The sequence below is a fragment of the Mus caroli genome, unplaced genomic scaffold (assembly GCF_978045245.1).
Source record: "Mus caroli unplaced genomic scaffold, Mus_caroli_1 scaffold_3, whole genome shotgun sequence".
Lineage (NCBI taxonomy): Eukaryota > Metazoa > Chordata > Mammalia > Rodentia > Muridae > Mus > Mus caroli.
Window position 1 is genome coordinate 103,007,997 of NW_028227258.1, and position 26,044 is coordinate 103,034,040.

At 40.7% G+C, this 26,044-nt stretch overlaps 1 protein-coding gene across 11 annotated transcripts in view; it reads right to left on the reverse strand.

Annotated features, from left to right (window-relative positions):
• Med12l (mediator complex subunit 12L) overlaps nt 1-26,044 on the reverse strand; it is a 311,786-nt gene that overhangs the window by 17,207 nt on the left and 268,535 nt on the right. For 8 of the 11 annotated variants that reach the window (XR_015046737.1, XM_085835872.1, XM_085835870.1 and 5 more), the window contains 5 exons: nt 24,550-24,706; nt 16,359-16,588; nt 5,016-5,105; nt 3,101-3,330; nt 1,372-1,528 (listed from right to left, as the gene is read on the reverse strand). Coding sequence is in view for 10 of the 11 variants with exons in the window: in XM_085835872.1 (XP_085691998.1) it covers nt 1,372-1,528; nt 3,101-3,330; nt 5,016-5,105; nt 16,359-16,588; nt 24,550-24,706 (864 nt within the window). In the remaining variant the exon portion in view is untranslated. The remainder of the gene's footprint in view (nt 1-1,371; nt 1,529-3,100; nt 3,331-5,015; nt 5,106-16,358; nt 16,589-24,549; nt 24,707-26,044) is intronic. The other 3 variants (XM_085835873.1, XM_085835874.1, XM_085835875.1) reach the window with 3 other exon arrangements.

Below are 26,044 nucleotides of genomic sequence, written 5' to 3' on the forward strand. Positions count from 1 at the left end.
GTTGGTTTATCCGATGCACAGTTAGAAAGCAGCTCTATCATCTTTTCCATTTTATTGATGACAAGTTCAAGAGTAGATTTTTTTTTTCTTTACCACCTTGGCAATGGCCTCTATACAATGAGTAGGACGTCAGTAGGCTATAGTCACCCAAATCAGTTACCATGTATTATCAATAATGTATCATGACTTTTAAAATACTTTATCCAAAATGAGGATGTACTAATGGTCACCTTAGAAACTGAAGCTCTGTTCTACAGAGGGCTGGTCTTCACTTCTTGCTTCCTTGGATCCTCTCAACTATAATTTTGTAGATCACACTAGATCCAGACGTCATCACTTGGGCATATTTATGGTTTAGATTCTTAGGGGAACTATTTTTTTTTCCTTCTCTCCATCCAGTGTAAAAGTTGAGACACATCTCCCTTAAGGTCCTTTCTGCATCCCTGCTTTCTTGCCTGTCACCTCATAGAGCATAAATAGTTCTCTTGTACCTACCCTGCTCGACTAGATTCCACATTTCCCTGTGTTTCTGTGTAGATAGATAAAGTTGCACCTCATTTTTGGCTGGCAATGAGAGTTAACAGTCTTACCAAGAAGTATCTAATGCAAAAACACCACTTGTGAATAGTGAAGAAAAATAGCACAGATTTAACGCGGTTGCCTGCCTGCCTGCCTGCCTGCCTGTCTGCCTCTGCTTCTTCCTTCATTCCAGTGCTGGGGATTAGCCCAGGGCCATGTGCATTCTGGGAAGGTGCTTTACCAATGACCTATATCCCCCATCCACAATAATACTGGAATAAAGAAATCAGAAACACGAATGTGCTAAAGGGAGAAACCCTTGAGACTTCTGTTTACCTAGAAGTCTCATGTATTTATATCAAATGAACACACGATAGCTTTCTGGATTCCAACACAGAGCCCTCCAAATTGTGTAATCTCTGCTTCTCCATCTCCACAGTTTAAGTAGAGAAGAAGTGTGGTAGAAATCACAATGCTATGAGAATCAAAGAGATGACTGCAAGCTGCTTTTGTTCCTAATTTGTTCCTTATGAATATTAAATTTTGTATGCAAATTGTAGGCTCTTAGGCAACTAGCAACCAGGTAAGCTGAGGCTCACATTTAAACTAAGGCATCCATGTGCCCCCTTGAAGCTTTGGGAAAGGGAATGGATCTGCCTGCGCAATGCAGTCTCCTGCCCATGGCCTGGCAGATACAGAGAAAAGAAAACTCTCTCTAGATGGAGAACTACAGTGTGCTCGCCAAGCCGCTTAGTGTGAAATACATAGGGCGCTTTGGAAGTTAACACTTCACTGTAAATGTATCTGCACTACCGGAAGGGATGGCATCGCCCTCACCTCCCTACCCCATACCTGGAGGAGTCTCTGCTGCTGTCGAACTTGCTGCTGTCTGGGCCTCATTGGGTCCTGAGGCAGGGGCACCGAGGGGAGGTTGGGATGTGCGGGAGTCAGCACAGCGTCAATTCCCCCGCCCACCAGAGGGCTCTGCTGTAGAGCCTGGTGGTTCAGTCTGGCAAAGAACAATGCAACTTGTGTTCAGGAACCAGGCGTACCACGAAAGTCAGCCAGCGCCTCCAGCATTTACACACATCCACCAAGAAACAATCCGTGTTCAATAATCACGTGTACAATTAAAACGGGAAAAGGCCAGAGGGTCAGATGACAAATGTGACCGAACGAGAAAAAAAAAGATGGTAAACATACTACTTTGAGCCAAGTAGCAATCATATAGAAATTACTTTTCAAAAAAAAAAAAATCAAATTTTCTGTTAGCAGTAAGTGAAAATAATTTAATATTTACTTCAGGAAGACTGGGAGTAGAACGGCTGAACAGTCTTATTTCATTACTTCTCGAGTATCACTGTGAGTTAGCAGTTTTATTTTCTAACTTTAAAAATGAAGCAGTGGACATAGAGAAATAACTAAGGTCATCCAGAAAAAAAAAAAAAAAAAAGACACAGGTGGGATTTGAACCCAAATTTTTTTTTTAGCACTTAAGCTCAAGTTACTGAGCTCTGCTCTGCTACTTCTTATTATAAAACATGGTGAGCAAAATGAATGTTTTACAAATTAACTTCTTTCCTACAAATACCACCTCCCTCCCTAGCTTTCAGAGTTACTATCCTGAGCAGACAGGTAGCTAGTCATTGATGGTAACGCATGGGAGCTAAGCTGCTATCCACTGTACAATGCACAACTTTACAAACCTAATTCTTCTGGACTATAATCTAACGGGATTGTATATTTTGATAAGCAACAATGATTCCTATCTGTGCCATCCAATGAAATGGCCTCTAGCCACTAGGACTAGTTAGACAGTTATCATGGTTTAGAAATAAACAAAACTGCAAGGCTCCTTGGTCAAAGCTACAGAATTTCACAAGATAGCTGAGCATCCCGCCAGGTCTTCCCGTCACTGCACATGTCACATGAACCTCAAATCTAGCCATGCTGGCCAGAGCTGGCTAATGTGCACTTAAAAGGTGACTAAAGTGTCTGTTAGAAATAAATGTTAAATCAGATTTAATTCATTTAAATTTAGCCATGTGTGGATAGCAACTACGACAATGAGCAGTACTGACACACCCTAGGAGGAAGGGGTGTGATTAAAACAAGAACCAGAAGAGCCGTGAGTCATCTCTGAGGTGGGAAAAATAAAAACTAAGTTGTAACAAAACTTTGCGAAGCACCATGTACAATTAGCACTACAACAGAAACTGGTTTGATCAACAAATCCTAGTAAGGCGCTGCTAACCATGATCGATAGTTTTCTCAGATACTTTTAATAAAAAAAAAAATCCTTTTGGGGGAAAAAAAAGCAGAAAAGAAAACACATGGGTACCATCTGAAAAACTTTACATAGCACACATGGAAGAAGTGAGTCAAAACCACAGCATTCTTCAATGAAAGAATTTGGAACCTCTACTGCACGCTGGTTAAAAAAAAAAAAAAAAAAACGAGATGTCAGGACTCAAGTAGAGGAGCTCAAAAACCATTACGGTATCAAACGCTTGGAAGGAGCGAGCATAACCATCCCAAGGCCGAGAGGGTTTACTATCGCAATTACTTCAACAGGTATCACCTCTGAGAGCCAGCTACGGGCTGCAGGTACGGGGAGGCCTGCTGCTGCACGTAGCCACTTGGCTGCTGCTGAAGCTGCCGGAGTCTTTCCATCAGCGCTGGGCTGGAATGTGCAGCCGGATAGGCCCTGGAGTTGTAGCTGGGGGAAAGGACCACGCCACCAGGCTGCTGCTGAGCTGCCTGTTGCAAAGGCATCTGTGTTCCATACATTGTGTAGCCCTGGGGCATGGTCTGCAGGAAGGCACAAAGGAAAATGTCAGTGCTCCAGTTAGCACCCATATTCCCATCACTAAGAAACACGGGGCAAAAATAAGCCCAGGAGGTCCAACCTGAAACTCACTGCTCTCACAAGGCTGGGATGACTCAACATATGAAGATAGCTACTCTTGCAGGTGAGAAGTCTAACCAGACACTTAGAGAATAGACTGGCTGGATAATGAATCCACAGAAGTCTCTAGTTCAAAATAATTGGATATTCATTTGCTTTCTAAGTTGCGCTGTCTATTTTATGGGCTAGGAAGGGCACCATTCTGCATAGAAATAATCAGTGAAGTATCCGCACATTCCATGCCTAGATTCAACAAAATCGAAACAATATCAGAATCATCTCCAAAGTGGGACAAGCAAGGGAGGGGCCGTGCCCAGTGAACATCAACTGACGGGGTATACTTTCCTATTAGTACAGGAACCTATTTCTCTAAACCTTGATACCTTATGTAAAAGACAAACATGGAGTCTTCTGGATCACAAGATAACAATTCTCTGAACAACATGCTGCCTGTTCTCTGGATCCCCAAAACACCACATATTAAAGCAGCGTAGGAACTCTGACTCTGGAGACAAGAGTGATACACACTAAATGGCAGACGCGGCCTACAGGAACCCAGACTCGGGACTTACGTAAGACAAACAGGGCACTCCTTTCAGCCATATACATGGAATGAATAGCCAGCCCCAACACAAATCTTATCAAAGTATTGGGGTCTTTTTATATAAAAGAAAGAAGTAAGGGTGTAAGGATGCAGAAATAATAAAACTACTAAACAGTTTGGACAAAGGGGGATAAAGGGCTATTTATTTTATTTTATTTTATTTCAAACAGGGTATCTCTGTGTAGCCTCGGCTATCCTGGAACTCATTCTGTAGACCAGGATGGTCTTGAACTCATAGAGATCCACCTGCCTCTGCCTCCCAAGTGCTGGCATTAATGGTATGCAGCACCAGCGCCTGACAAAGATCTACATTTTTTAAAGATAAGCACACCCTTTGTCGAGCATTTACTGTGTATGTGACAGTATGTTAATTCCATAGGTTGCCTTGAATCCCACATCTTTCCTCTTGATCTTACAGAAAAGGAAGCTAGACCTCAGAGTACCATGCATGTCACACAGCTACAGAGTCATCAACACCTGTACTGCAACCTGACTCAAAGGCCCATTGTCCTGTTCTTCTACCATGATCCCTCATGGAAGTTATCTTTGAATATAAAAATTTCTATAACAAATTATACCATTAAACACTGTATCATAAATAACTAAGATTACTAAACATTTTAATAAATGACTGATTGATTGATTGATTGATTTTGAGATGCAGTCTCAACTATATAACCTCAGCTGGCCTTAATGCTCCTGCCTCTGCCTCTTGCGTGGATGTTACAGGTGCTCGCCACCACCTCAGATCAAGTGCTTCAATACATTATCAGCGGCAGAAGAGAAGCCTGAATTAATTTCCATTTCTAATCTAAGAATTTCCTGATCAATCCTGGGACTGACTCAACAACTACTGTTCTGAAACCATGGGAGCAGAAATAACTAAGTTCTCTATCTAGTTGAGAAGCAGTTTCCTTGATCTCCTACTCCAAAGAAATAGCATTAAACATCAAGGAATCCTTTGCTTCAAAGCAGTGTGGGTACCTGTGCTTGTTGCAGCCCTGGATACTGAGGGAGCTGAGGGGAGGGCCGTGCTTGTGCAGTAAAGAGAGCAGCCTGGTCCCCTGGCTGGCCCTGGAAAACAAAATCAGGACAGACTCTGTAACTGAAAGTGTTTGAGTTGAGCTTCTGAATACAGAACTTACAGATTTCAGACTGGTTGGTGAGCACAGCTTCATGTCATCACCAGTAACACACATAACTTTATGCCTAACCCCTCTCAGCAAAGAGTTTCTTAAATGACTCTCTAGGAGGGCACACATGCTTCTCTGGGTACTGAGGAGTCCCTTAATTGTGGCTCTCCAGTCACAGGCACTACGCAGCATCTGTGCATAAGGACAAAAAGACACATGGCATATTCTCACCACATGCAAAATTTCCATGGCTTCTTAATGAAGCTTTATCACAGTGATCTGAAAACCGTGCATACTGTTTTCTGAGGAAATTTTAATACCTTCTAAGACTCTATAATGAGGTGTATTCAATAAAATTTCTAATAGCAAATATAATTCTAACCAACTACATGTAGAGTAGAACCAGTTAATATCTTTTTACTAGCCTCAATTTAATATACTTTGGCCTTCAGAACATAAATCAAATTGAAAGCAATATATAAACTTCATGTACTACTTACTGAGGTTATTTTATGAAAGCCTGGAGTGATAATCACAGAGGGGGAAAGCCGAGGATCTCAGCATTCCTGCATTTCCCCAAGACTTCGTTAACAGGGCGAAATAACTTCAATGTGTAATTATTTTACTTCAGTCTCACAATTAAAAAGGGCTAGATCATAGTTGCATGAAATCGTTTTAGAGTGCCTTGGAAAAGCTAAATATATTTCTAACAAAGAAAAGGGATAAATGTTTAGTTTCTGTAGGAGAATGCCAACACCAATCACAGTAAGAATGAAACATCTGTCAAGCCTGGGCTGCTACAAAGCCATGACCTAAACTCCAGCACTATGAGTCCAAAGTCAGAGTGTCTCCATCAAGAATAGATGCTTCCAACAATGGAGGAGTGTTTCCCCTTCTCCACATCCTCTCTAGCATATGCTGTCACCTGAAGTTTTGATCTTAGCCATTCTGACTGCTGTGAGGTGGAATCTCAGGGTTGTTTTGATTTGCATTTCCCTGATGACTAAGAATGTTGAACATTTCTTTAGGTGCTTCTTGGCCATTCTGTATTCCTCAGATGAGAATTCTTTGTTTAGCTCTGTACCCCATTTTTAAATATAGTTATTTGATTCTTTAGAGTCTAACTTCTTGAGTTCTTTTTATATATTGGATATTAGCCCTCTATCAGATGTAGGACTGGTAAAGATCTTTTCCCAATCTGTTGGTTGCCGTTTTGTCCTATTGACCATGTCCTTTGCCTTACAGAAGCTTTGCAATTTTATGAGGTCCCATTTGTCTATTATTGATCTTAGAGCATAAGCCCCTGCTGTTCTGTTCAGGAACTTTTCCCCTGTGCCCATGTGTTCGAGGCTCATCTTCACTTTCTCTTTTATTAGACTCAGTGTATCTGAGTTTTATGTGGAGGTCCTTGATCCACTTGGACTTGAGCTTTGTACAAGGAGATAAGAATGGATCGATTTGCATTCTTCTACACGCTGACCTTCAGCTGAACCAGCACTATTGTTGATGGGATTGCAATCTGGTACAACCACTCTGGAAATCAGTCTGGCAGTTCCTCAGAAAATTTGACCTAGTACTACTCCTGGGCATATACCCAAAAGAGTCTCCAATATATAACAAGGATACATTCTCCGCTATGTTCATAGCAGCCTGATTTATAATAGCTAGAAACTGGAAAGAACCCAGATGTCCTTTAACAGGGGAATGAATACAGAAAATGTGGTACATTTACAAAATGGAATACTACTCAGCTATTAAAAACAATGAATTAATGAAATTCTTAGGCAAATGTACAGAACTAGAAAATATCATCCTGAGTGAGATAACCCAGTCACAAAAGAACACACATGGTATGCACTCACTGATAAGTGGATATTAACCCAAAAGCTCAGAATACCCAAGATACAATTCACAGACCATATGAAGATGAAAAAGAAAGACCAAAGTGTGCGTGCTTTAGTCCTTCTTAGAAAGAGGAACAAAATACTTACAGAAGCAAATACAATGATAAAGTGTGGTGCAGAGACTGAAGGAAAGGCTATTGAAGACTACCCTACCTGGGGATCCATCCCATATACAGTTACCAAACCCAGATACTATTGTGGATGCCAACAAGTGCTTGCTAACAGGAGTCTCATATAGCTGTCTCCTGAGAGGCTCTGCCAGTGCCTGACAAATATAAAGGTGGATGCTTGCAGCCAACCATTGGACTGAGCACAGGGTCCCCAATGGAGGAGCTAGAGAAAGGACCCAAGGAGCTGAAGGGGTTTGCAACCCCATAGGAAGAACAACAATATGAATCAACCAGTACTCCCAGAGCTCCCAGGGACTAAACCACCAACTAAAGAGTACACATGGAGGGACCCACGGCTCCAAACGCACATGTAGCAGAGAATTGCCTTGTTGGACATCAACGGGAAGAGAAGCCATTGGTCTTGTGAAGGCTCGATGCCCCAGTGTAGGAGAATTCCAGAACTGGGAAACAGGAGTGTGTAGGTTGGTGAGCAGGGAGAGGGGGATAGAATAGGGGGTTTTGGAGGGGAAACCAGGAAAGGGGATAACATTTGAAATGTAAATAAAGAAAATATCTAATTAAAAGAAAAACAACCTTGGGGCTGGAGAGATTGCTCAGTGGTTAAGAGCACTAACTACTCTTCCAAAGGTCCGGAGTTCAAATCCCAGCACACAACCATCCGTAATGAGATCTGACACCTTCTTCTGGAGTGTCTAAAGATAGCTACAGTGTTCTTACATATAATAAAATAAATAAATCTTTAAAAAAATAAAAAAATAGAAAAAATCTTTACAAGTGCTTTGTGTATATGTTATGGTTTCCAGGTTTTTTGTTTTAAGGGGGTTGCTGGGTATACAGAGGTGTGCATTTCTTGTGCTTTTTCTTTGGCTTTTGTCTGTTTGTTATTTTGTCCTGTTCTGGTTTGTTTGTTTCCTAAAAAGAAATAGAAAGGGTGTAGATTCAGGCAGGAGGGGAGCAGAAGAGTCATGGGGGAGCAGGGGAAGGGAAACCATAATCAGAATACATCCTATGAAAAAATCTATTTCCAGTGAAAGAAAAATGAAGGAAAAAAGTTGAAATAATTCAAGCGCCAAAATGTCATCTTACACATATTTTGCCATAATAAAAAGCATTTTCTGACACTACTACCACTGTTACTACTAATAGCTGTAACATAAACCAGTATTGTAATGAACTTCATAGCAAAAATAGTTACACTTAGGACTCATTTGGAAGTTTCTAAGAATCTATGGCTGTAATAATATGCAAAAGTTATGGTCATCATAGCAGGCTCATCTGTATTGACCACAGAAAATAGATCCAAAGAAGGACCACTACAAAGTCCTAGTGACAAATGACACACATGTACTGTTTTAGAAAGCCTTCCCTTGCAATTGACTAACATCAGTTGATGCCAGTACTAACTGCTAAAACTGCCTGATTCATTCCAAAGCAAACAAACCACAAATATGCACCCTGTCTACAACATAGTCTATCAACATGCCTGGACGTTGTGGACACAAGCATTTGAATATAGTCATCAAATTCGTAAAATAGGAGAGTAATAAAAAACAAGCGGAGAGAAAATATAAAAATTTCTATTTGTTTAAGTGAATATAAAAAGCAAAGAATCTCTTTTGATGGTAAACAAAATATTTTGTTTGTAGTAATATCTTTCCCCCCCACCCCAAATTGAGCTGAATGATTGGAAAATGATCCATGCCAATTATTTTCTTTCATACAACATTAGCAACATGACAATCATAGTGTTTACTTCAAGCATTTAATGAATAAAATCTTTACATGTTTGATTCCTCATAAGCACAAAACTTCCAGAAAAATTAAGAGCTCAGAAACACTGCCAAAGTCTGCTTTACCAAAACAACTTATTAGAGAAACTTCTGACGCAGCAAGCTTGTAATACCCAAATATTTTTGAAGTTAGAATATGCAAATAAAGGTATTGCAGCAGTATAAAATATTACCACCCAAAAGCCATGAAACAAGTTGACTTACGCACACCTGTATTGATTCTCCCTAACATGAATGGACTTCTAGTGTAGGCTGGCTACCCGATACAAAAACCTAATAATAATTCAATGCAGAACATCCATTCTTGGATACTCCAGGTAAAGCAAAAGAGATGAGGTCTTATAACATGTACTCTCAAAACCTATGCTCAGAAACCAAACCAAAATAATAAAATATATGCTCCATCCTGGAAAGAAAACAGAGGTGGCTGCATTTTGTTAGGAATCTGGAGACAGGTACTGAGTGGAAGTGATAACAGGGTTATTGTAAACCACCGGTCCACTCTCTAGCATCAGCCGACAAATCAAGCCACACATCCCTCTATGAACAATGTGAATCACCACAGGGAGAAGCAAGAACTCAAGAATAGAAAGATTCAAAGCGAGGATTTTGGGATGGAGTTACACCTACTGTCTATGTGCCTGTGAGGGCTTAGGATTTCTATACCATATACTACTCAGTAAAGATGATGAGGTCATCTAAGGGTAAAGTCTCAGAAAGAAATCTCACTAAACTGGGCGTGGTCAGTGCACTCAAACACAAACTGAGTAGTAATGGAATGAGGACTACAGTTATTAACCATTATAGGCATAAAGCCCGCTTTTTATTTTGCCATCTAAAAGGTAACGGTGTAAAAGAATGAAGAAAAGGAACGGACAGAAGGCATTGCCACTACGCTGCCAAAGTCTTCCGGAAAGGAAGAAACAGTGACAGAAGTCCCTCAGAACAGGAACAGCAAGGAAACGGCGGAAAGTATAGATGAGATTCTAAATCCTGTTATACATGTAGTCAAGCTCCACATGAAAAGAATCACATTAAAAAAAAAAAAAGTTCTTTAGGAAGTCAAAACTCGGGCCCTACAAATTTTTCATTAATTTATGCCAAATGATTGGGGCACCGATAAACAATATGGGGATATTTTGTCATAAAATGATATACCCTGAGAGTTAAATGGGGCTTATCAGATCGAGACATTTGCTGTGACTGAATGATCTGGGAGCTCCACTCACTGCAAACAACTGGGGCCAGCCTGGAGCCAGTGGCAGAGCTCAGATCATCTGGGTTACATTAAACAGAGAAGATAGGAAATAAACCAGTCAGCAGGCCATAGCTTACTGGATGTAATCAATTAGTTCCAAGCCCAGGAAGTACGGCATGAGGCTGATCATGTATTCAGCCAGCCACCATAAACAACAAATATGAATTTACAGTACCATCACTGTTTACAGACTGACAGAATAGAATTGAGAAATAGGCAACTAACTCTCAGGTGAATTTCCTTCCTTAATCATTTTAGACCTGTGTTCCAGGAGATAGTGATGACAAAGACAGGCAAGCTTCTACAAGCATCCCATGTTCTAGAGGCAGACACAAGAAAGAACACTAGAGCTTTGCTTTACTAGAGATAGTGATGTATGAGAGGAATTTCCCAGCAAAAATGAGCAATTTTAGGTACCAGTGCACACATCACTATATTTGCTTGGTTCCAACAGCCACCTTCATAACAGTATTTTATTTCTTTGCACAATATCCATATCTTTTTGCCCTTTCCCATTAACAAATATGCTATGTTCATTTTCCTCTAGGCGAGATCTTGACACAGATCCAATTGTTTTATGTCAATGTTACCATTCAGTAGAAACACAATATATTAATAATTAAAACCAAATTCCATGTACATGCCTTCTACCAAAGGACATCATGGAAGGATTTACATATTCCGTACTGAGTCAGTTGTTTCCTCTTCCTGAGTTCATGACTGTACAGTCATGTTCGTAAGTGACACTTAGTGAAAACATTAAAAGTAAAGAGTTCTTTAGGAAGACTCTTTTGACTAACTTTAACAAAAGACTACCATTTAAATTATGCTCAGTTCGTGATTTCTGGACAGTTATCCAACAGAAAACATGAATGACAAACCAATTTAAAAATGCCTAAATTTTATATCAGAAAAAAATGTAAGGCAGTTCAGAAATCAGCAACAAAAATAATAAATTACAGAGCAGTAAAACACATGTGTGCCATTATGTATATACTCCATCGATCTGTAGATTAATTCAGGATAATAATCACTTTGATGGCGTCATGCTAATCAGTAAGAGCACCAAATGTTCAGGGTAGTGATTGCCCCTTAATGAAAGGGAAGGAGATGACAAGAAATACAAGATCACCAGTCATGTCTAAAGAGCTTGGTCTTCAACAAAATAAGCAGAAGAAAAAGTCATGATGGTGGAACAAAGTTATTTAATAAATAAACTTGAGGAAAGAGCAGGGTCCTTTTTTTTTCTCTTTTGTCTGTATTCTTTAAATATACAACTGAAGAGAGCATGGGAGAGAGAGAGAAAGCAAAGACAAGAGATTCCAAAATGATAAAAAACCTATGCCTAAGTTGTGAGATCAATCACCGAGTCATGGGTTGGTGTACAATTGGAATGGCCACAGCTATCCACAACCTGTGTATGTGTGAAATCAGATTGACTTTTGTCAAGCATTTACCAGTTCTGGAAGGCTCTGATTCTGCCTTCCTTCCTTTCTTCAACTACCTACCTCCATGGTTTTAACTAAATTTGCTTACCAATTCTTATAATGCTTACAATGGTCAGGCATCTCTATTTTCTGTCAACATCTCTTTGTGATTATAAGAGTGAGTGATCCATTATTAGTTGTCAGTGTACAAGCAATATCAGAGGCCAATCACTTTCTCAATAAAGTCAGAAACGGGAAGGAATGGAAAGAGGTTCCTTAGCCAAACCATCTTTGTTCACGTCAACAGGGGCTATTGCTGTAAGGGACCCTCAGTTATAACGATAAGCATCTCATCAAGTAGTTAAGATACCAAGACAGCATCTTCAGACATTCGCAAAGAAATAAAAGGTTGTCTGTGTGACAGAACAAATCCCTCAAGGGTGGATGGCAGACCAAAACAGAGAACATATCTTAGGGGATAAGAGTTCTGTTTACAGATAAAACAGTTTGCTTAGTGTTCAAATCTAGCTAAGAGGTAAAGCTGTTTGTCTTGTGTTGAGTCCCTGGCTAGCTGAGGCCTCTACTTGTAATCAAGTGTAAGTTTCTGATCTGACACAGACTGTCTCTTATCTCCATTCACTGATGTCTATTTTTGCCTTTGTGGCTACTTGCAAGCCCCCATTTACTTTGTTTCTCCCTTTTCATTGCATCCTTGTAACAGTGAATAACCACCAACCCTCTGCCACCTGTGAACACCTTATCCCTCTTATAAGAAGAACTTCAAGAGGCCAGTGGAGGGCTGAAAACCCTGACTGAGGGGGAGACAACTGGATGGCCAATCAGAAGTGCAGCCAAATACATCTTGCTTTAATTTATATAATCGTGGACTTGGTCCTTCTTTTCTCTTGAATCTTGGGATTAGTGCCTGTAACAGAAAATCACATGGCTGACTGAAGTTCCTAACTGACATACAGGGGGACTAGAAAGTTATTCTATTTTAGCCTTGTATCAGGTTAAGAGCAGGATTCTGTGTAAACCATTCTCTTTGTTGGATGGAAAGAGGCTGCAGACACTCTGTAAGGACTGAGATACTTATAGACCTCAACACTTCTTTCTCTTCTGTGCATTTAGGCTTCAAAATGGCCACACAGAGGTCATTCCAGAAGCACCCAGATAGCTTCTGGATTGTGTGGGTGGCAGTCACACAGCTGAGGGTAACTCTATTGGGAAGCTGTAGATGCCTGAGAATGGCTCCTTAGATCACGTATGCATTTATTTAATACTTCCTAGGCTTCCCGTGTGTCCTCAGTAGGTAAAGTGGTGGTAAAAGGGACTCTAAGGCCCAATGCCTAACCCTGTAAGATAAGCCAACAAGCATGGCAGCAGAAACAGCCACAGTGGAGCCTGGAAGTGTCTGGTAAAATTCCAAGACCAGCTATAAAAGGATCTCAATATATCTACACCTAGGAAAAATAGATTCCTTGCCAGAGAGGATTATAAAGGAGTCCCATATTATATCTTCATATTGTTATCTTCAAGAAGTGAAAAAAGTTTGCTGGGGGACACAAATCCAAAAATATTACTAGCTCTTGTGTGACTCCGTGTATGGGCATTTAACCTGAGAAAGCATTCCTTCCAAGTTAGAATCAACATCTCTATTATTTTGTCATGAAATGATTAGTGCTTAGAAAAGTCTACTGTGTCCAGCATGATACACTCTACCAAGTTACCCATATGACTTATATTTCACACAATTCTACCACTGCTCTAGATTTCAAGTAATTACCAAAAGGAGATTCTTTTTCCCACCACAGCATATTTGTCTACATTCCAGTTATATTAATAACAAATATTACTATGGGCGGTTCAAATACAAATGGCCCCTATAGGCTCCTATATTTGAATAACTCATCATTAGGGAGTGCTGGTACCTGAGAGAGATTAGGAAGGATTGTTGGAGTATGTCTAGCTTTGTTGGAATAAGTGTGTCACTGGGGGTAAAGTTTAGGGGTTTCAGAAGCCCAAGCCACACCCAGTGGCTCTCTTCCTACTGCTTGAAGGTCCAGATATAGAACTCTTGGCTTCTTCTCCAGTACCATGTGTGCCTGAATGCCTCAGTTTAACACTTTCTCTGCTATGGTCATGGTGTACCTTCATGGCAAGAGAACAGTGACTAAGACAACGACTTATAAAGAGAGACGGGGGGAGCTCACTGTGTGTATCATGCCATGCGTGTCTTGTTTGTTTATTCTGAAGGGTCCCCGCCCATATGGCTGCATAACTATGCCTTCTTCTTTCTTCTGAGAGGGCTTGGAGATTTAGCTCAATGGTAAAGCACTTGCCTACGCTGTTACACCAAGGCCTAGGCTTGATCTGCAGTAGAGTTCATATCCTCCTCCACTAGCCAGCACATGCAGAAGAGTGACATAAAAGAGCTTATTATCTGCTAGGCAAGCTCTGGGAACTTCAAAACTGTTTTTAATTGGGGGAGAATTATGAGGAGCAAGCTGATGCTATGAAACTGATTTATTATCTGATGAAGACATGTAGGACTATGAAGGATAAAACAATGGAGATGAAGAAGAAACCAAAACCAAACCAAAGTGCTGGCCTAGAAGAATTAGTACGAAAACACAGATGGTCCATCAGCTCCAGTGCATTTAATCTGCACAACTCTGCAGGAAACAAAAGTCACAGAGGTCTATTTGAGTGCTGAGAGGAAGGCCTTTGATGACTCTGTCTCACTAAACTCCTTAGTTGCCATGGTTACCCATATGCCCCTGACCTTTCCTCCAGAGCTCAGAACCACTTTCAGTGGCAACTCAAAGCTAAGTTCAGCAGTGACAGTTTGAAAGTAAGCTACAAGTAAGACAAGTTTGGGGTTGTGATAAAAGAGCAAGCAAATCTGAAACAAGATGGGCTGGAGAGATGGCTCAGTGGTTAAGAGCACTGGTTGCTCTTCCAGAAGACTGGGGTTCAATTCCCAGCCCCCACATGGCAGCTCACAACTGTCTGTAGCTCCTGTTCAGGAGGATCTGACACCCTCACACAGACATACATGCAGTCAAAACACCAGTGCACATAAAATAAAAATAAATAATTAAAATAAAAAAAAATTGAAGCAAGAGCAAGTGTGTGTATGCTAACTCTCCAAGAAAGAACAGCTAAAAACCTCAAAGAGGGTTTTAACAGCTCCAAACATGTTGCTTATTTAAGCCAAATTGGTATGTTTTTTAAAAGCATTTTATTCAACTTCTCATAAGTTATGTGTACTGAGCGACTTTGCTCATCTTACCTGATATGCATGGAGTTTATGCAGCTGATAGAGTCAGGGAAAAATAAGCCCATGATAACTTCTGCTTAACATCCTCACACAGGTCAGTTTCCAGAGCAGTTTTAAAAAGACAACTTTTAAGACTGCATAAGGGATCTCTTCACCTCATCTTCCTGTCGCCAGGTAGCAATGGAGACACTCAGTCACACAGGCACCAGGATGCAAAGGCAGGACTGGGGTAAGTCAAGAGCCCTAGAATCCCGGTTATTGTAAAGTTTTCCTGTTTTGCTTAGAGCAGGACACCCGCAGCCTGGCTGGCACATTTAAGGTCACAAAGGTACGCACTCATTACGTGGTTGAGTGGGATCTAAAGATTTAAAGTGTGCATGGGTGGTTCAGCATAGTAAAGACTTTGCTGGCTTCTATTATCACAACAGTGAGACTGTAAAATACAGAAAAAGTTCAGAAACTGGAAAAATCAGCTGAAATCCTACTACAGTCTTGTCCTCAACTGTACTTGTACAGAGCTACAGGTTTCATGTGTCTATGTCAAGGTAGGCATGGGTCATCGTGGCCACTGTGTTTACCATACAAACACTGTCTAGGGAGAGCAGTGAATTACAGGACATAAAAATCAGAAAATCAATCAAAAAAATTAAACCCAAAAGCAGGGCACGTGGTGAGGCATTCTCTTATTCCCAGTACTCAGAAGGCAGAGGCAGGCAGATCTCTGAATCTGAAGCCAGCCTGGCTTGCACAGTAAGATCCAAGTCAGCCAAAGCTCTATACTGAGACCCTGTCTCAAAACACCAACAAAACAAAACAAAACAAAACAAACAAACCTAAGCAAACAAGCACAAACTACACTCAATATTCGTGCACTAGGCACATCTCTCACAGGTAAAGTGTTTACCCATCACGTACGAGGTTCTGGGTACCATCTCCAGCATTTGACACACATACACGAATTCCATATATGGACCACTGTTTATAATTTGCTTGTTGCCTGATACAGACCTTATTGAATGAATGCTTAAAACAATGAAGGGGAAAAAACATCATGACATTAGAGGCACAAAATCAAAAAAAAATACATGTGAGGATATGCATATAAGGAGTGATAAAATAAATACAAAACACTGTAGTAATTATAATATAGAATGGAGGTTGGGAGAGTCACATCAAAGGAAGAGGTCAACGTCTGAATGATTCAGAGTCCTTAGCACTTTGGGCTTCTTCCCAAGATCAATAATGAACTACAAAAGAGGAAGAATATTTGTAAACCTGTATAAAGGACATACACCTCTGACCCCACATGTACAGAGATATGCACATAGCAAGATTATGCACCACACCTAGCTAGAGGAGGGGACCACGTGAGGAGGATGCCAAGACTGGTTCTGAACAAACCTGTTGGAAAGGTCGAGTCTGGGCCTGCCTGAGAAGCCGCTGCTGCTGCTGCTGCTGTTGCTGCTGTTGCTGCTGCAGAAGCTTCATCTGTAGCAGCTGTTGCTGAGACGTGACTGCATGAAGGGAGGGTGGCTGCAGCATGGCGCCTGAGCGTCTCTGCAGCATGTTGGACAAAGCTTGCTTGGTATTGGTCGGGACAAAGGAGCCCGCAGGGTCCAATCGGGAGCCACCTAGAAAAGCAACCAAAAGGAAGTCTTTCAAATGCAACAGGTATTCTTTCATGACAACACAGGAATTTCACACACACACACACACACACACACACACACACACACACACATATATATACATACATATATGCATACACTTGTGATAGGTATATCACAGGTACCTTCTTGGTTACACGCACACAACACACACACACAACACATACACACACACACACACAGAGCTTAATGTTTGGTTTCAGACCCTGGGACAAGGGACTGAGGAGCATATTTTACATGCCAAAGCAGACCTGGCCTCCAGGTTCTCCCAGCATCCTGGAGTCCCTACCTGGCATATACCCCACCACCAGCACTGAATTTTCCAGCCCAAGGGCTGGGTTTCCCTTCCCCCAGAGGCTCTTCCCTGTGTAATCTAGACAGTTTGGTCTCACCTTCTCTCTCCTTTTCTCTCTGCATGCATGCTCTTTCTTTCTCTCTCTTCCTCCTTTCCTCTCTTTCCCTTCCCATGGAGAATTCCCTGGCCTCCTTCCTTGGGGCCTGTGAATACCCCTGTCCAGGAGCTACCCAGTAAACCTACATTTAATATAATCTAATCTGGCTTGAACTGGCTCATTTCCCCAGTGGAGAAATAACTTATCACTTACATTATGTCAGTTAGGCTGACAATGCTCCCCACAAAAACCACAGACTCTAACAAATACCCTAATTCCAGGTATGAAAACCTCCATTCAAGAGATTTGTTGGAAAAGGCATTCCAAATGACTTCAAACCAAATAAGCCACTGCAATTGGCCCTAGTTATCTCTCAAGGGATGAAGATTTAGAACATAGCACTCAGAGGACTCAACCTGAATGTTATCTTCCTGTGGTCCAACCTCCATAGCACCAGAAAGTTCTACTAACCACAATATTGACCACCATGGCAATATAACTGCAAAGGTACAAGAGTGGAGTTAATATGTTGGTGGTTGTAAAGCTTTAGGTCCGGCATGGTGATTCCACCAGAGGTTCTTTTATCCTTGAGAAGAGTTTTTGCTATCATGGGTTTTTTGTTATTCCAGATGAATTTGCAGATTGCACTTTCTAATTCGTTGAAGAATTGATTTGGAATTTTGATGTGGATTGCATTGAATCTGTAGATTGCTTTTGGCAAGATAGCCATTTTTACAATGTTGATCCTGCCAATCCATGAGCATGGGAGATCTTTCCATCTTCTGAGATCTTCTAGAATTTCTTTCTTCAGAGACTTGAAGTTTTTATTATACAGATCTTTCACTTCCTTAGTTAGAGTCACGTCAAGATATTTTATATTATTTGTGACTACTGAGAAGGGTGTTCTTTCCCTAATTTCTTTCTCAGCCTGTTTATTCTTTGTGTAGGGAAAGGCCATTGATTTGTTTGAGTTAATTTTATATCCAGCTACTTCACCGAAGCTGTTTATCAGGTTTAGGAGTTCTCTGGTGGAATTTTTAGGGTCACTTATATATACTATCATATCATCTGCAAAAAGTGATATTTTGACTTCATCTTTTCCAATTTGTATCCCTTTGATCTCCTTTTGTTGTCGAATTGCTCTGGCTAGGACTTCAAGTACAATGTTGAATAGGTATGGAGAAAGTGGACAGCCTTGTCTAGTCCCTGATTTTAGAGGGATTGCTTCAAGCTTCTCACCATTTACTTTGATGTTGGCTACTGGTTTGCTGTAGATTGCTTTTATCATGTTTAGGTATGGGCCTTGAATTCCTGATCTTTCCAAGACTTTTATCATGAATGGGTGTTGGATCTTGTCAAATGCTTTTTCCACATCTAACGAGATGACCATGTGGTTTTTGTCTTTGAGTTTGTTTATATACTGGATTACGTTGATGGATTTCCGTATATTGAACCATCCCTGCATCCCTGGGATGAAACCTACTTGGTCAGGATGGATGATTGTTTTGATGTGTTCTTGGATTCGGTTAGCAAGAACTTTATTGAGGATTTTTGCATCAATATTCATAAGGGATATTGGTCTGAAGTTTTCTATCTTTGTTGGGTCTTTTTGTGGTTTAGGTATCAGAGTAATTGTGGCTTCATAGAATGAGTTGGGTAGAGTACCTTCTGTTTCTATTTTGTGGAATAGTTTGTGAAGAACTGGGATTAGATCTTCTTTGAAGGTCTGATAGAACTCTGCACTAAACCCATCTGGTCCTGGGCTTTTTTTGGTTGGGAGACTATTAATGACTGTTTCTATTTCTTTGGGGGATATAGGGCTGTTTAGATGATTAACCTGATCTTGATTCAACTTTGGTACCTGGTATCTGTCTAGGAACTTCTCCATTTCATCCAGGTTCTTCAGTTTTGTTGAGTATAGCCTTTGGTAGAAGGATCTGATGGTGTTTTGGATGTCTTCAGGATCTGTTGTTATGTCTCCTTTTTCATTTCTGATTTTGTTAATTAGGATGCTTTCCCTGTGCCCTCTAGTGAGTCTGGCTAAGAGTTTATCTATCTTGTTGATTTTCTCAAAGAACCAGCTCCTTGATTGGTTGATTCTTTGAATAGTTCTTCTTGTTTCCACTTGGTTGATTTCCCCCCTGAGTTTGATTATTTCCTGCCATCTACTCCTCTTGGGTGAATTTGCTTCCTTTTGTTCTAGTGCTTTTAGGTTTGTTGTCAAACTGCTAATGTGTGCTCTCTCTAGTTTCTTTTTGGAGGCACTCAGAGCTATGAGTTTTCCTCTTAGAAATGCTTTCATTGCGTCCCGTAAGTTTGGGTATGTTGTGGCTTCATTTTCATTGAACTCTAAAAAGTCCTTAATTTCTTTCTTTATTCCTTCCTTGACCGAGGTATCATTGAGAAGAGTGTTGTTCAGTTTCCACGTGAATGTTGGTTTTCTATTATTTATTTTGTTATTGAAGATCAGCCTTAGTTCATGGTGATCTGATAGGGTGCATGGGACAATTTCAATATTTTTGTATCTGTTGAGGCCTGTTTTGTGACCAATTATGTGGTCAATTTTGGAGAAGGTACCATGAGGTGCTGAGAAGAAGCTATATCCTTTTGTTTTAGGATAGAATGTTCTGTAGATATCTGCCAGATCCATTTGATTCATAACTTCAAGTCTCTGAGGAAAGAAATTCTAGAAGATCTCAGAAGATGGAAAGATCTCCCATGCTCATGGATTGGCAGGATCAACATTGTAAAAATGGCTATCTTGCCAAAAGCAATCTACAGATTCAATGCAATCCCCATCAAAATTCCAACTCAATTCTTCAACGAATTAGAAAGTGCAATCTGCAAATTCATCTGGAATAACAAAAAACCCAGGATAGCAAAAACTCTTCTCAAGGATAAAAGAACCTCTGGTGGAATCACCATGCCTGACCTAAAGCTTTACTACAGAGCAATCATGATAAAAACTGCGTGGTACTGGTATAGTGACAGACAAATAGACCAATGGAATAGAATTGAAGACCCAGAAATGAACCCACACACCTATGGTCACTTGATCTTCGACAAGGGAGCTAAAAACATCCAGTGGAAGAAAGACAGCATTTTCAACAAATGGTGCTGGCACAACTGGTTGTTAACATGTAGAAGAATGCGAATCGATCCATTCCTATCTCCTTGTACTAAGGTCAAGTCTAAGTGGATCAAGGAACTTCACATAAAACCAGAGACACTGAAACTTATAGAGGAGAAAGTGGGGAAAAGCCTTGAAAATATGGGCACAGGGGAAAAATTCTTGAATAGAACAGCAATGGCTGAGAAGCACCTGAAAAAATGTTCAACATCCTTAATCATCAGGGAAATGCAACTCAAAACAACCCTGAGATTACACCTCATACCAGTCAGAATGGCTAAGATCAAAAATTCAGGTAACAGCAGATGCTGGCGAGGATGTGGAGAAAGAGGAACACTCCTCCATTTTTGGTGGGATTGCAAGCTGGTTCAACCACTCTGGAAATTATTCTGGCGGTCCCTCAGAAAATTGGACATAATACTACCAGAGGATCCTGCAATACCTCTCCTGGGCATATATCCAGAAGATGTTCCAACTGGTAAGAAGGACACATGCTCCACTATGTTCATAGCAGCCTTATTTATAATAGCCAGAAGCTGGAAAGAACCCAGATGTCACTCAACAGAGGAATGGATACAGAAAAATGTGGTACATTTACACAATGGAGTACCACTCAGCTATTAAAAAGAATGAATTTATGAAATTCCTAGGCAAATGGATGGACCTGGAGGGCATCATCCTGAGTGAGGTAACTCAATCACCAAAGAACTCACATTATATGTACTCACTGATAAGTGGATATTAGCCCAGAAACTTAGAATACCCAAGATACAAGATACAATTTGCAAAACACATGAAACTCAAGAAGAACGAAGACCAAAGTGTGGACATTTTCCCCTTCTTAGAAATGGGAACAAAACACCCATGGAAGGAGTTACAGAGACAAAGTTTGGAGCTGAGACGAAAGGATGGACCATTTAGAGACTGCCATACCCGGGGATCCATCCCATAATCAGCCTCCAAATGCTGACACCATTGCATACACTAGCAAGATTTTGCTGAAAGGATCCTGATATAGCTGTCTCTTGTGAGGCTATGCCGGGGCCTAGCAAACACAGAAGTGGATGCTCACAGTTAGCTATTGGATGGAACACAGGACCCCCAATGGAGGCACTAGAGAAAGTACCCAAGGAGCTAAAGGGGTCTGCAACCCTATAGGTGGAACAACAATACGAACTAACCAGTACCCCCGGAGCTCGTGTCTCTAGCTGCATATGTATAAGAAGATGGCCTAGTTGGCCATCATTGGGAAGAGAGGCCCCCTGGTCTTGCAGACTTTATACCCCAGTAAGGGGGAACGCCAGGGCCAAGAAGTGGGAGTGGGTGGGTAGGGGAGTGGGAGTGATTGAATAAAGTTTATGTAAATTGTAAGGGTCCAGGGAAGTAATTTGAGATAGGTAAATACAAGCTGTGTGGGTCTAGGAAGTGATTTCAGATACATGGGTGAAAGATGTGAATGTCTAAGGAAATGATCTGAGGTATGTAAAATCTAAGTTGTGAAGGTCTAAGGGCATGTTTTAAGATATATAAATGCAGGCTCAGGAGGTCTGAGGAAGCGATTTAAGGCATGTGAAACACAAGTCTTAAAGATGTTATCTGATGTTAAGACTTCAAAAGTTCCGAGTTTAACATAACTAATCAGAGGAATTCTGATAAACTATTAATCTAGCCTTGGTACAGCACTGGCTACTGTTATCATAGTCATGGGCTCAAAATTTAAGGTTCCTTTATTTGTTCTTTAAATAGAAACTAAAAACTCTCTCCTACTGTGCTGAAAACTTTTGTCATTATCCATCTATCTATCTATCTATCTATCTATCTATCTATCTATCTATCTATGAAATGAGTGTTCATGCTTGTACTGGCTAGTTTTGTGTCAACTTGACACAGGCTGGAGTTATCACAGAGAAAGGAGCTTCAGTTGAGGAAGTGCCTCCATGAGATCCAACTGTAAGACGTTTTCTCAATTAGTGATCAAGGGGGAAAGGCCCCTTGTGGGTGGGACCATCTCTGGGCTGGTAGTCTTAGTTCTATAAGAGAGCAGGCTGAGCAAGCCAGGGAAAGCAAGCCAGTAAAGAATATCCCTCCATGGCCTCTGCATCAGCTCCTGCTTCCTGACCTGCTTGAGTTCTAGTCCTGACTTCCTTTGGTGATGAACAGCAGTATGGAAGTGTAAGCTGAATAAACCCTTTCCTCCCCAACTTGTTTCTTGGTCATGATATTTGTGCAGGAATAGAAACCCTGACTAAGACAATGCTTTTAACCCAAAACCATCCCTCTAGGTACACAAGCTCTTGCTATGGCTCAAAAGCATGAGTCTACTGCAGCTGTTTATAGATACTTGTTAGCTGCTGCTTTTTCTATAAAGAGGATTTCAGTACAGATCACAGTGATAATACTAACATATTTTAAACTTCATCTCTTTTTGCAACTTTTCAATTTTATGTGAGCTTCAGGGATTCCTGACTGGGATCCACCTGTAACAGGTCAAATGGACTCTAGATAAGAACTCCTGTTAGTCAACAGCTTAAGATTTTTGCCTGCTACCTATCCCTGAGGGTGGGCTCTTTCCTTCCCCAGGAGGGTCTTCAGACTTCTTTTGACCACGACCCTGACTATAGGTCCAGGACCATAGGTCTGGAAGTTTCAAATGTATAAGCAACATAAAGATTTTCCCCCTACGTTTCTTAACGTTATCTCCTATCCATAGTCTGTATCTGTCTAAGAAGATTTCCACTTCACAGACACTACCCAGGAACCAACTGAGGCCTGTAAACTGCTCCAAAATGGGCAGTATGGCAGAATTGGTAAGCCCCAGACTAGCTGATAGCTGATATACACCAGTCTAACCATTACAATTGCTCTCTGTCTCTTCAGGCTGTGTCAGTGAATAAGATGATCCTGGCAAATGCCCCCCACCATTACGTGAATCTTTTTCCTCCTCAGCCTTTTGTCCAGTATTCCATGTTAGACTTCAAACCCAGGACCCTTAACCTTAACCCTAACCCTCTTAATATACTGGCAAATCTCAGGGACCTAGTACTTGTTTAGGGACCTAGTACTTGTTTAAGTCTTTGCTGCCAGGTGCCCAAGATATGTGCTTGTGGATAAAAGGACTCACTGGCTGTCATTTTATACAGCCTCGAAAGTCCTGAACTCAGGTGATCTTCCTGCCTCAGCTTCCTGAACACCTACAGGCATGCATCACCAATGTTTATTTTTAAGACTGGGTCACTGTTCTAACTTGTAAGGACATCATTGTGAAGACAAGAGCAAAAGTACCCATCTTCATAGAGTTTACAGTCTGGAGTGTGAAGACAAGTGACAAAGGAAGCCATTCAAGCTACCGATGCTATACAACAGAAAGAAGGGGAGAGAAACACAGACCAGGAGGAGGGTAAATACTACAACTTTGAACAGACCAGCAGGCTAGGTTGGACATCAATGTGAAAGTAGTATCAGCACAAACCCTTTGGAGACAGGTGATGAACTCTGTAGATGGGAGAACCTGTATGCTTAGAAAGCATCAAGTAAAGGACCTAGGAGATGCTAAGCTCATGTCCTGAACCTGCCTACTGTGTGAGCCATGGCATAAAGGCTATAAACATATTTTCCATTAAATGTAAAAGCACATGTATGTACATATAGGTAAAAGTTATGAACATAGTTATATGTAGTTATATGTGCACATATCTGTAGGTGCATAAAATTAAACTTCTTTTCTTCCTATAAAAACATTTTCCCATTAAACTAATTTCTAATTAGCAAATATTTCTATCTAGGAAAATATTCATTTGCATTACAAGATATACTTGGGGCTTAAACCAAACACTACTATAATCAGGAATAATTACTATGGATGTGGTAGTTTGTGTGTTAGTATGTGACTCTACTTGCCAAACCAAACTTCTGAGCTGCTCCATGATTCCATTTTACAGTTTACAATGTAAGAGAGGGAAGCTACAATACTGTCTGATCTTTTAAAACACACATGGGAATTACAGCCAATAAAAACATGAGACTTATCAACTTTATGTCTAGTAGCTCAGACTTTAGGCAGCTCAATCTCCTTCTGACAAATTCTACAATCCATGCCTGTAATCAGCTACTTATGAACATTCCTTAAGAAGACAAGTTCTTGCTATGTTGCCAATGCTCACTGATTTTTTTCCTGTCCTATCCTCCTCTACTGTGGTAGCTGGGACAACAGAAGCACGCTACTGGGTCTAGCTGCAGCCTCATCTTATCTCGGAGAAGAAAAACAAATTGTTAGGGTTGTGAGTTATGAAAATGTGAACCGAGTACCAGAAACCCTCATCCTGTAGAGGATAAAGGTTATAAGCAAGGAGAACCTCACGTCGCTGCTCAGAATGGTCTCACGGGGTTACCTGTCTCATACCCACCTGGATTCAGAGACGGATTCTGGAGGAAAAAGCTAGGCTGCTGAGGCTGGCTCACCAGGTTGTAACCCCACAGTGCAGGTTGCGGATGATGCGTCATTTGGGAGGACATGGGGGAGTAATTGGGAGGCACTCGGTATAAGTTGGTCTGTTGATACTCCTTCAACAGAAATGTTAAGAAACAAATTAACTTGAATATGCCACACATGGTTAATCAATATAAATTCTTCTTATTCAGTTACATGAGATGATCCTGTCCCAGAATTCAAGGCTATTTTTGTATGAAAGGGGAGAGAATATAAATGGTGACCCATTTCCTTAAAAATGCTCATCAAATTAATTTTTTTCTTTGATTTAAAAAGTACTTAGCTCAATAATATTCACTTAACACATATGAAGCCCTAACTTCAATCTATGTTACCATCTTTCCACCAAAATCACCAAAAAAAGAAAGAAAAAAGTATGTTCCTTACAGCAGACATTGATGATGATGATGATGATAATGATGATGATGATGATAATAATATCCAAGTGAATTATCTAATACTAACACTGAACAATGCCTATAACTAAAAGAAGACAACGGCTGCAGAGTGTCCTGCTGGCCTCATCTTGGAAGGCCTTATCATGGGTTAGGATAAGAACTGAGAAAGAAAACCCCATAGTGCTATCATATCAAGGCCTCAATAGTATCTTACCCACAATTTTCAAAGCAGCACTTAAAATAGCCATTCCCCAAGGGCCTTCTCCTCCTCATAGCACAGACAGAACCCAAAGATCATACCAGAAAGTCTCAACTCCCTCATCATCCATCCTTTCTCTAGCTTGGCCCTAGAGGATGAAGGACAATGAAAATCCCAGTATCCTTCGATTTTACAAAAAAAATGTAATCTGACGGGGAAGAGGTAACTTCGGGAGGAGGATTGTAAATATATTTAGGTAAGGCTTTTGTATGTGAAAAGCCACCCTCAGCCATGTGGCTTGGAGAGCCAGGGAGTCCCAGGTTTGAGAGAAGGCACTAGTACTAAAGTGGCATCTGAAAGTGACAGCAGCCATCTCTAAAAGTATTAATCACCAAGCTGTCCTCCAAGAATAAGCACAATTCAGTGTTGGCACAGGTAAATGTAATGACAACTGCTCATGAACTCTGTGTGCCTCCTCTCTGCCAATCAAGAACATCCTTACATTCTACAGAAAATGTTCTGAAACTTTCTCTAAAGTAAACCCAAATAATTTCAAACAAGAAAGCTATCTTAAATAATGCATCTCATATACTATAGAATAATTTCTGAATTATCTAATAGATATCAAGTATTTAAAAAGTAAGAGGAAAATGTGAGATGATTTTACGCTAGGTTTATTTTATCTTTTTATAAAATCTGAAAATAGGTTAAAGAATAACGAGGGGTATTAGATACAATGGCAAAGAAGGAAATCTTAGGCTCACTCTTTTGGGTAAATCAGATACAAATTCATTCAGAGAAAAGTAGAAAGAACT